Consider the following 12597-nt stretch of genomic DNA (forward strand, 5'->3'; position numbering starts at 1 on the left):
CCGCGATTTCTTTGGGAAAATTTTCGTGTTGCGGGCGAAGAATTCGCGTTAGGTCTGAAATTCTTTACCCGGGGAAAAAAATAGGGTTATAGCCGTTTCGCGTAAGTCAGATCGCGTTGTAGCAGGAGTCGACTGTAATACATTAGCAAATTTCTGCAAATGATAAATAAAAGCAATAGAAGAATTTTTTTTTGAAATGAAATTACTTTTAAAAATCAGTCAATATTTTCCCATCTGAGTTAATTTTGATGAAGGTTACACAAATGGTAAATAAAAGACAAAACTAAATAGAAGGCTCTTTTTTTTTTCTCTTTTTTTAAGAAAAACATTATTTTTAACAGTCAGACTATCTGAATCTAAAGGAAAAATAACATGCCAAAGAAGCCAATGTATACAAAGGAAATCCTTGACGAGGCATTAGAAGAATACTGAATGATGAAACAGTATCTCTGAGAGTAATTTTAGAGTATAATATTCAAAGAACAACTTTAGATGTAACTCAAAAATCCAGCTGTAGTGTATATGCTTTGGTTGTAGGTTCATGTTAGGGTGCTCAACAAACAATATCATTATGGATACATCACTATTTATTCTTACTATGTACACTAGGCAAAAACACACATTCTATTTACAAATCTATCCACGCTCTGCTACACTCCTCTAATCTCGTTCACCCCGAGTCCCCGTTCTAGTCTCGAACGCAGTTCTATCAGAGATCGGGAAACTCCGATATCCTCGAAAGCAGACACCACATCCCTCCCCACTTATTTAGAGATCTAATCTCTGGGGAGTCTTGCGGATTCGTGTAGATCTCCTCAGTTCAGGTTGGTGTGAGTCCAAGTCCTGATTCACCGGTGGTGTTGGGATTGTGTTTCTGGACACCACCAACGTTCCAGGTCTAGCAGGTGTAGTCGGCGAAACTTCAGTTTCTTTACTAAAGTCATTGACCACAGACCGCGGTTCTGGATTCACATCCTTCGAAGTAGCTGCTACATACGGTTCATAAATCACTGGAGAAGACTGTACCTCACTCCCTACTGCTCTCATTTGGTCAATATGACGGCGTATCAATGTTCCTTGCACATCGATAGTGTAATGCAGCACACCGTCCTTGTTGATCACTGTGCCAATTTTCCATCGGCGATTTGCCGATCGGTAATCACGAATAGCGACTCTGTCCCCTATCTCAAAACTTCTGTCCTTGAAATGATATGAATCCTTTCGGATACGATCTTCAACTCTTTGCTTCAGATTGGGACGAACTAGATCAATCCTAGTTCTAATTTCTCTCTTTAAGAAAAGCATGGCTGGACTTTGCAAGGTTGTCAAATTAGGTGCTTTCCTATAATTCATTAGGAATGTGCTAAGTTTTTGATTAATGTTTCCAGGATGACTCTGCATGGCTCTTAGAGCTTGTTTAACAGTATAAACGTACCGCTCAGCTTGCCCGTTACTTGAAGGCTTAAATGGCGCGCACGTCCTGTGCTTAATTCCATTGTTCCTCGCAAATACTTCAAATTCGCTAGATGTGAATTGAGGACCATTGTCACTCACCATAGCGACAGGCAGGCCGTATCTGGAAAAACAGTCTCTAAGGCATTCAATTGTTTTGAAAGAGTTTGCTGACTTCAAGGGAAAGACCTCTAGCCATTTCGAATGTGCGTCTACTATTATAAAGAACATTCGTTCGAAAATAGGGCCAGCAAAATCAACATGAATGCGCTCCCATGGAGCACTCGGATATTCCCAATGATGAACCTTTGCCTTTACTGGGTCTGATTTAAATTTAATACAATCGGGACAGTTTTTTGTGACGTTTTCAATATCGTCATCTATTCCCTTCCAAAAGACATAGGATCTAGCGATGGCCTTCATTTTAACGATTCCTAAATGGCCTTGATGTAACTCATCGAGAATCTTAGATCTGAACTTCTTTGGAATAACTACCCTCTGTCCATTTAGAATACAGTCATCTTGTAAGGTATATTCGGCTTCCCTACCTTTTAGACTTTCACCCAATTTTAATTTCGAGAGAAGAGTACTTAATTCTTCATCCGCACGCGTTTCTTTAGCTATCTCTTTTGCGGTGATTGGTAACATTTCTATTTGAGTGAGTTGGAAGATGTCTACATCATCCTTAATTTTCAAATCTTCGGACTTAAGAGGTAGGCGCGAAAGACAGTCGGCATTACCGTGTTTTTTAGTGTTCCTATACTTTATATCGAACTGATATGCCTGTAATATCAGCGCATAATGCAACAGTCGAGTAGCTGTGAGGATAGGAAGTCCACTTTTTGAATTGAATATTGCCACCAAGGGCTTATGGTCTGTCACCAAGGTGAACCGTCTTCCTTTTAGATAAAGATAAAACTTTTTGACTGCCCAAACTATTGAGAGAGCTTCCTTGTCAATCTGGGCATATTTCTGCTCCGTGGCAGTAAGTGTCCTCGATGCGAACGCTATTGGCCTTTCAGTTCCATCGGACAAAACATGGGAGAGCACCGCTCCAAGACCCACAGGAGAGGCATCCGTAGCCAGAGTTAACGGTAAGGTGGGATCATAATGCATTAATATTCTATTTGAACATATTACCTGTTTAATTTTTTCAAAAGCATTTTGGAAATTTTTCGACCAATTCCATTTGACCTCCTTTTTTGTCAAGTTGTTTAAGGGATAAGCCAATGTTGCCAAATTTGGACAAAATTTACCATAAAAATTAACCAAGCCCAAAAAACTCTTAACGTCTTGGACGTTTTTTGGAGTTGGGGCGTTCGTAATTGCCAAAATTTTTTCATCGGTTTTATGCAGTCCTTGGGCATCAATTTTGTGGCCAAGGAATTTAATTTCACCTTGAAAAAACTTGCTTTTAGCTAAGTTCAATTTTAAACCGTGTTGTTTGCATTTCTTAAAGAATGTTTCCAATGCTTTTAAATGTGACTGGTCATCCGAACCAGTTACTCTAGCATCGTCCATGAATATTTTTATCCCCTCAATACCAAGAAATAATCCCTCAACATAACGTTGCCAAATGGCAGGGGCCGAATTTAGCCCATACATCAACCGTTTGCAAACGTATAACCCCTTATGGGTATTTAGGGTTAATAAATGTTGGCTCTCCGGATGCACCCTCATCTGCAAATATGCATGGCTAAAATCCAGTTTCGAGAAATGTTTACCCCCATTAAGACATGTAAATATTTCTTCCAGTTTTGGCAAAGGGTGTTGTGGTACTTCCAAATTAGGGTTAAGTGTTACAGAGTAGTCGGCGCAAAGCCTAATGGAACCATCTGTTTTAACAATGGGTACAACTGGTGTTGCCCATTCTGAAGTTTCAACCTTTTCAATGATACCCTCCTTCTCAAGCCGATCGATTTCCGATTCAACTCTATTTTTTAACGCGAAAGGTACGGGTCTTGACCTACAAAATATAGGTTGAGTATTAGGTTTTAAATTCAGCTTTACCTCATGATTATTTATTTCACCAAATTTGCCGTCAAAAATTTCCTTATACTCTTCCAGCAATTTTTTTAAACTCAATTCGTTAGAAGTTTTTAACGTTTTAATGGCACTCCAATCAAGATTGATCTTATACAGCCATTCCCGGCCGAAAATTGTATCCAAATTTTCCTTCACAATGTATAAATTCAAATCCGATTTTTGGCTTTGGTATTCCACTTTGACTGTGACGTAACCTAAAGGTACTAGTTTATCACCTCTATATGTTTTAAACACTAAATTTGTGGGCTGAATCTCTTTATTAGAAATTTTTCTAAATTCCTTAATGCACATTACAGAAACTGTTCCTCCCGTGTCAAGTTCCATGTTAACAGTTTTGTTCTCAATTTTAACTTGAACCATTATTGGCGGTCGTTTCGGTTCTACCTCACTTAACACATTATTTTTAGAACTAAATCCATAAATAGGAACTACATTTTGTAACTCAGGATCAACATTTGCATCTACTTTTTTCTGCTGAACCTGCCGATTTTTCTTTGCCGCGAAACACGCCTTTGCAATGTGTCCGATTTTTCTGCAAGAAAGGCATTCACTAGACGAAAATCTACAATTATTTTTATTGTGATCCGTCCCCAGGCAACGCGAGCAAGTTTCATTTTTGATTTTATTATTTTTAGCTACAAAGTTTTGTTTCTGCGTTTTAAACCCTTTTTTCCTAGTTTTAAGTACTTTCATTTCTGCGGATGTCCCAATAATCTCATTTGCACTCTTAACAGCTTTTTCCATTGACAAGGCTATTTTTAATGTTTTCTCTAAATCTATATCATCTTCCTGAAATAATCGATCTAAGATGTTACGATCTCGTAGACCGCTAACGAAAACATCTCTTAACATCGTGTTTAACATATTTTCCTTATAATCACACGGAATTGCTAACGAGCGTAATTGAGCAATGTAATTACTTATTGATTCCCCTTCCTGTTGTTTTCTATTAATAAACATATGCCGACTAGGTATTATTAAAGCTTTTGGATTCAAATGATCTTTAAGAACCTGTTTAAGTTCAGCAAAATTTTTATCCGAAGGATTATCCGGAGAGAGCAAATTTTTTAACAAATTATACAATCTCGCATTCAAGGTAGAAATCAGAACTTTCCCACGTTTTGCCTCTGGAACATTTTGAATGTCCAAAAAAGCTTCAAACCGTTCTATGAACGAATCAAAATTTTCAGTGTTTTCATCGAATTTCTCAAATGACACTGATATTCTATCTTGTTTGTGGTCTGATTTCTCTTGCAATGCAGCCATCAAAGCTTCATTTTGCTTGATGAGTTGTTCTACAAGCTTCTCCATCCTTTAAGAATAAAAATTAAATAAGCTTTACCTTGAGCCGACTTCGGGAAATCCCTTTAATCCACACTTTCGGTTTTGCTTTACCGTTACGCACTTGCACTAAAAGCTGTGAAAAAACTGCTTACACATCCTCGTCGCCAGCTGTAGTGTATATGCTTTGGTTGTAGGTTCATGTTAGGGTGCTCAACAAACAATATCATTATGGATACATCACTATTTATTCTTACTATGTACACTAGGCAAAAACACACATTCTATTTACAAATCTATCCACGCTCTGCTACACTCCTCTTATCTCGTTCACCCCGAGTCCCCGTTCTAGTCTCGAACGCAGTTCTATCAGAGATCGGGAAACTCCGATATCCTCGAAAGCAGACACCACACCAGCTTTAAGATCATAATTCAGGCCAACACTGTATTTAACATGTGAAGAGGAAGGCACAATCAAAGAGTGGTTAGTTAAACTTGCTGGCAAAGCTTTCAGGAAACTTGGAGGATGTTTTCTACACAGTGCAAGACCACGAAAATCGTGCACTTTTAAAAGAAATCACACTTGAAAAATATTTTGATGCAGGACTTTCTCACAATTTTGTCACATCTGTAAAATTGTACTTGAATAATAAGATTTCTTAAAAAATTGCTCTCAATTTTTTAAAAATCTCACTCTAATTTTAACAAAGGAGGGGGAGAACTTTAATTTCTCACCTATTTTTTCCTCTAATAGGGACACAGTACAGACATTTTTGTCTGATAATCCATGAGATATTCCTTTTGCGAATAATAGACTTGGTCAGGGATGGCTTAAACTTTATTAAAACGTGATCCAAATTTATCTCAAAAAATCAGCAAAGAAGTAAAGCAGGTGCTTGCATGTCTGAAAATGACATTAAGAAATGTTTTTTTGAAAACAGGTAGCTAGGAGCTTAGAATAGAATTTATTGCTCTTTATCCTTACACTACCAGAATCATTCAACCAGCTTTCGAATCCATTTTCAGATCTTTTAAAAAACGTACCAAAAAGCAGGACAATGTTAAGCAGAAAACGTGGGGTAATTTGTGACGATGTTAAACAATGCTATTATTATGAAAACAATTTTGAATGATTTAAAGTCTGAAAATATAATAAATGGGTTTAGAGCATGTAGTTTTTGTCCTTTTGATGAAAGCACTATATATTGCTCTAAATGTTTAGCTACAGAAAAATCAGAGGCTAGTGTAAGAAATAAGTTTATGCCTCTAAAAGACTTCAAAATTATTATAGGAGCTGAAATGATAAAATAAAAGCACTGAAATCTCTGGGTGGAATCCCGAATAATACATGTCCTACGTTAAACAAAGTTTCGCTTTTTTTCAGAATGAGCTTTCTCAAAATGACCCAACAGTACTGAAATACTGACTATAAGTAACACAAAACGCAAATCTGAAAGATAATATGACAACAGCAAAAATTGCTATGAATCCTCCGAAAACTCCTGTAGATTTGTGCATGTCATCTACTTTAAAAGAAACCACTCACCTTAGCAAATCTATCGATGATCACCTACAAAATGTATCGGAAAACAAAAGAAAATTTTTTGGGAGATGAAAAAAAGAACCATTCGTTTTAGTTTCTGTGAGTTTTAGAGCAGCTATTGGAAAAAAAAAAAAGAACAAGAAAAGCAGCAAAAGAAGATTGACAAATGATTCCAATTCATTAGTCAGTTTAAAATCAACAGGGATTATGGGGAATCGACAATTCCAGTATGCCAGGGAAAGGGTATTTTGCTAATCTGCCACTGACGTCACTAATATTTTATTTCTCAAGGAATCAAACTTCTACATAAAAAATTAATGATTTGACATGTGGTTATTAAATTGAACATTTTGTTCAATGCTGTACTTCTAACAGATTCATGCATATTTATTGGGGGGGGGGGTAATTTAGAGCTGGGCTGGCAAAATATTTTTCCCATACAAAAATATTTTGAAGCCAGTCCGTCCTTTCTTTATAATGTTTTTTGTGGGGCACATTTCTATGTTGAAAGTTGAAATAGGGCAGTTCCACGAAAATGTCAACATGATCATCAAAATTTCAATATTAACAAAACTTTAAATATTGTATATCATTCAAAAGCTTGAAATATATATTTTTAAAGTGTACCAAACTAAATTTTAATTTATAACTTTTCATATTAAAAATTAGCCGTAACGATGCCTATATTTTTTCCGGATTTTTGGAGGAAAATTTGACATTTAGTAATCAAATTGTTTTCTGAAACAAATTCTAACTAAAAGGAAAGAAGGTTAGTGTATTTTGTTGTACTCATAATACAGTTTTATACTAGAAGCTTATATCAGTAAATATCTTTATAGTGTTTCGTTCAGAAACAATCTTGAAATCAGTTTATAAATGTGAGTCAGTTACCATAAAAAATGAATTTTTTCCCTCAGCATGAAGATTATTGGTGGAAATTTTTGAAAATTCATATTTTCTGCGTACATCAGAAGTATTTAAATGCTGAATAAGTAAAATTGGAAGTTTACATCTGGAACACCAAAAATTCCTCGGTAACTGACTGACATTCTGTTCAACTTTAAAATGACTGCAATGCATTTAATTTAATACTCCTGAAAACAGAACTACAGTTGGCTCTCTGTTTAACGACTTTCAAGAGACCACAAAACATTATCCTTAAGCAGAACGGGTCCTTATATAAAATGCTTTTAACACTGTAGTGGATCGCTGGGACCATGAAAAGCTGTCGTTAAATAGAGAAAGTCGTTAAACAGAGAGCCAACTGTATTTCATTTTTAGCCCTTTAAGTGATATCAAACAACCCAGCTCTTTTAATTTTTAAGAATGATTACATATTTTATTGATTTTATACATTATTCATTCTTACATAATTTAGTAATGCTTGAGCCTAAATTTCATAAATAATTCCTAATATTCGAAATATACATCAATTCATAACAAAAGAGGAGAGCATTTTACTGTCAGAACAGCCAAATGGCAAATTTACACTATTACAACTTTCACAAGGAGGAATAAAATTAAGAAATATATTGGAAGTGACGGCTAGTAAAGAACATTTTGGTGGAGTTTCTTGTGATCTACAATATTTTGTAGCAATAGTCAGGGGCGGCAAATAGGGGGAGCAAGAGGGTGCGGTTGCACCCCGAAATATTTTGCGCAGAATATTAAGAAATCGGCAAATTCAATTTACATAACGCGCGAATCAGTGATCATCATATACAAGGAAATTGAAAAATTAAATAGGAAATTAAAAAATAAAAAAAAAAGAATCTACAGATGATCTTTAGTAAAAGTTGATGAAAATCGAAACCTGTCCAGACACGAGCAACTGTTTTTCGCTATTTGGATAGTAACTTAGAAATTCATGAATCATTTTCAGAACTTCCAGAATAAAAAGCAGAGGGAGAATAAGTTTGTTTCAACTAAAGACGAAATTTCCTCATATGGGTTAAACGCCTCATATTTCTAAGTCTAGGGTTAAGATGATGCTTCTGCTTCCAATGTGAAAAAAGTGCAGAGGTGTGACTGGCCCGATTTTTACGAGAAGTTCCTTGGTATTTTGAGTTCATTGTTACGCTTATATTTTAAATGTACGTTCAGTTAGCGAGTGAATATTGATTCCTTCTGTTAATATGCATATTTGGGCAATTCAATACATTGTATACTTTCATGGAAACTTATAAAAGACACGCTATTTTTGAAAGAAAAAAAAAAACCGTGCATCAACAAATACTTTTGCGGGGTGCTCTTTAACTGAGAGGTACAAAATGGTCTTCAAAAGTTAAAGCTAGAACTCTTGATTGAGCTCTTATTAAGAGCTTCTTGTTAATTTGGACTTATTGGACCCATTTAAAAAATATTTAAAAAAGTGACAAAAATCCACATGATAGGCTCAATATTTTGTATCAAATAATAGATTCGTTCAGTTTCTAATGAAATTAACACAAGATTTAGTGATAAATCTAAGTTCAATATTATATGTGCAGGTTATTGAACAAGATAAATAAAATACTTCAGTTACATATAAAAGTTGTTGAACGAAGCAAAAAGAATTGTTTTGTGAAGAGCCAGTGTACTTCAATGATAAACAATGAAGACTAGAGCACAAATTTTAAATTTGCGTGGGGTTTTTAAAGCGAAAGTTTTTTAAGACGTTTCCTAACATAACTTTGTAGCTTCAATTATTTTCCACCGATTCCAATCAACTCAGCTAACTTTGAAAGATCATTTTCATGTCTCAGAAGGTTAGAGAATTTTTTTTTTAGCAATCACGATTGCTTATTGTTCTCACTTGACCGTTTTTGGCATCCGTGCCTTTTTCAGCTTGAACCAGGCCTGCAGCACCACCGTCCACCGGCGGCGGCGCGGCTGGTCCTGAGCACTGTCCCCCGAAATCCACTTTTGCTGGGTGGTGGCGTCCATTTCCCACACACACGAACGCACACACACACACACATGAACGCCTACACACACACACAAGAACGCCTAAACACACACACACGAAAGCCTACACACACACACCAACGCCTACACACACACACACGAACGCCTACACAGACGCACACACGAAAGCCTACACACACACGTACGTACACAACACTCACTCACACACAAGCATACATACACTTACGCACCCACACACATGCGCGTACACAAACACACACGCTCGTGATTGCGAAAAACATAATTTGAATTCAAGATGCCAAAAATACAAATTAATTTTTATTTTTTATTTTTTTTGGTGCATGATGGGACAAGCAAAACTTTCATCTTCAGCTATACTGCCAAGAGCATGCCACTGGATATTGACGGAATATAGTACCAAGATTTCCTTTTCTTCTGGATTCCAAAAATCGTACATAAAAATTTACTTTAGAAACGGTAGTACGTATCAAGATCTTTTCTGTTACAGTTTGCTATAAAATAAATTAAAAATGTGGAAATTAAAATTTGAATTTCTTTAATGACCTTACTTAAAAAAATGTACTCATATCTTATTACCTATTGAGAAAATTCATGTTTAAAAAAATCGACCCCCCAAATGAAACGTTGAAATGCCGCCCCTGGCAAGAGTGGTAAATGGTAATAGGAGAAAGGCTAAGGTGAAATTCTTGATAAAAAGGACTTGTTCAATCATATGAGTGGCTAAGATGGTGTAGAAGAAATAGAAATAGTTGACATTTTATAGCTCAGTGGTTCCCAACCGTTGGTTCGCGAACCCCTGGGGGTTCGCGAGAGGTATGAAGGGGGTTCACGAAAATAATATTGTAATGGCAGAATTTGAACATTCTTGTTTGAGATGAAGTCTCCTGTTCAAGCGATTTCAAGCAAATTTTGTTCAATAGTTATTCATTGTCTTTGACACTCTTAGACTTTTGACACTCTTAGCATTAAAATGTTGGCATACATATTTTACACTTAATGAACTAAGTCAAAACGCGGGCTTTAGCTCCATCATTAAGAATTATAGCATTGAACCCATAACAAAAAAAGCTCCACTTTTGAATACTATGTCCTCAGCTGACAGAATATGAAGATGTTGGTTTTCTCAGTAGCTTTTGATCGGAAAAGTCAATTAAATTTGATGTAAACATTACATGTAGCATATGCGAGCATCTCAAATATCTTTATTTTTGAAGTTTAGTTTCTTAATTATTTGTGTGCAATTAGCTGTTGCACTTTTTTTGTGGTAGAAATTCGATCAAGCTATTATTTGCTGCTATAACTTTCATACTACATAGACTACAATTTACTTCGATCTTTATGGTTTAAAAAGAATGGCTAGCAACCCAAAAATACCAAAGGAAGTATGCTAAAATAAATTGCTTCAGAAAATTTTCTTGAGTGAAGGTTGGCAGTGTGAGGAATATGCAGTAAAAATAATCAATGGACTACAACCATGTAATTTAATTTGCACTTTATATGTATAAATAAAGAATTCATAAAACTTGTGCAGAAATTTCCTTTTGTAGTAAGTGAGAGCTTAAAAATATTTGCTTTAGTAAAATTTACTTTTTAGTAATTAATTAGAATTCATCATAGACGTTTTTAACATTTTTCAATACACGTAGTTTATTCCTCACTTATAGCATAAGGACAAGAAAATTCTTCAGCAATCAAATGAATCACAGGGCCACTAGAGGGCGCCTGTGATGCAGGGAGTGTTATTGCTGCTGATTTGATAAGTGTTTTCTTACTATAATTTTTCATTATTACTGTCTAGTTTTAGGTTTTTTTACTTCACTTTATCATGTAATTTAGTTTTATTGTGTTTTGGGGGCTCATTTTTTCTGTTATTGTATTCTTGAAGTGTTTTTGCATTTTTTGGAGCTAAGCCTAACATGTGGTGATCTCCTGGTTTTTGATCTTGTGTGCTTTATTGGGTGTAGCAACTCTGTTTATTTACTGCTGTTTTTAGTATTTATTCTGTGTTTTTTTGCATTTTTATCTTTCTGTTTTGCCTTTTGGAACATATTCACTGAGTAGAAATGGGTGTTACCCAGACAACCACCTATCTTTAAAAGTTATCTACAAGAGATCCACTAGCCATAGAAGTGGATATGAGCCAAATACAAAACATGTGCATGGGATGTCCGAATGTCTAATTGAATATCCACCAGTGGTCGAAAGGTTGAAAATTTTTAACTTCCAGTGACATCCAAAATATCCAGACGTTCTGCGGCGATCTCAGAGATATGAAGGGGATATTCTGGATAGCTCATGCACATGTAGAGGATATTTCTTTCCTATTCATAGGATGTAATGTCCAGAAAGCTTTTGGATGTCTTTATAACTGCTTATAGATATGGATTTTTGATCATATAGATGTATAGGAGATATTAGAATCGATGTTTTATAGATTTCATGTTTTTAAATATATTTTAAAGCTGGAAACAAATTTACAGGTTTAAAACACGCAACTTTTTGTGTATTAAAAAATAAGTTATTTGGAAAATATCTTAAATTTGCTTTCTCAATGCAGTGATGATCCTTTTTACTGATAAATATGAATTAAAGTGTTATATTTGCAAATAACTTATTTATTGATACACAAAAATTGTGATTTTGAAACCTGTAAACTTGTCTACAGCTTTAAAATATATTTCAGAAAAATTAGTAATAAGTTTTAAATAAAGTCTTCAGTCATAAAAGTCATTTATAAACTTTTCTTCTTTTTTTTTCAATCTTCAAAGGAGGAATTTTTATTCTATACCTACCTATAAAATTTTTTTTTTTGCATACTGTTCTAGATTTTTTTCACCGATTGTCATGAATATAAGTGTTATATTTGCAAATAAATTAATTTATTGATATAAAAAATTGTAATTTTTAAACCTGTAATCTGTTTACAGCTTTAAAATATATTCCACAAAATTTAGTAATAAATGAAGTCTAGATTCATAAGTTATTTACAGACTTTTCATTTTTCAATAATCATCAAAGGATGAGTTTTCATCCTGTGGGTACCTATAAAAGGAGTTTTTACTTTTTCGCATACTGTTTCAGACTTTCCAAGTAATTTGCTTTAACCAATTTTACAAGTTAAAAAGTAGCAACTCTTTGGTGTCGATGAATAAATCACCTAAATTTAGCATCTCTGCTAATAATAATTCGGAAAAATGTTAATAACTGTAGTTAAGTGCGAAAGCTTTAATACTTTAAGTAACTTATTTGGCACCATGAGTAAGATCTGTTCCTGATACTTATGAATAAAAGTGTTAATATTTGTAAATAACTTATTTGCTGATAAAAAAAAACAATCTTAAAACGTG

The 12597-nt window shown here is 34.8% G+C and overlaps 1 protein-coding gene across 1 annotated transcript; it reads right to left on the bottom strand.

Annotated features, from left to right (window-relative positions):
* Positions 1–768: 768 nt before the first annotated feature.
* LOC129234339 (uncharacterized protein K02A2.6-like) lies at positions 769–1557 on the bottom strand. Its single transcript, XM_054868332.1, has one exon. The coding sequence runs from the start codon at positions 1555–1557 to the stop codon at positions 769–771; it is 789 nt and encodes a 262-aa protein (XP_054724307.1).
* Positions 1558–12597: the final 11040 nt, after the last annotated feature.

This window comes from Uloborus diversus, chromosome 1, assembly GCF_026930045.1.
Source record: "Uloborus diversus isolate 005 chromosome 1, Udiv.v.3.1, whole genome shotgun sequence".
Taxonomy (NCBI): domain Eukaryota; kingdom Metazoa; phylum Arthropoda; class Arachnida; order Araneae; family Uloboridae; genus Uloborus; species Uloborus diversus.

What these genes read in the sequence shown, in the direction of transcription:
- LOC129234339 (XM_054868332.1), bottom strand. Translation starts at nt 1,557, where the DNA reads ATGGTGAGTGACAATGGTCCTCAATTCACATCTAGCGAATTTGAAGTA.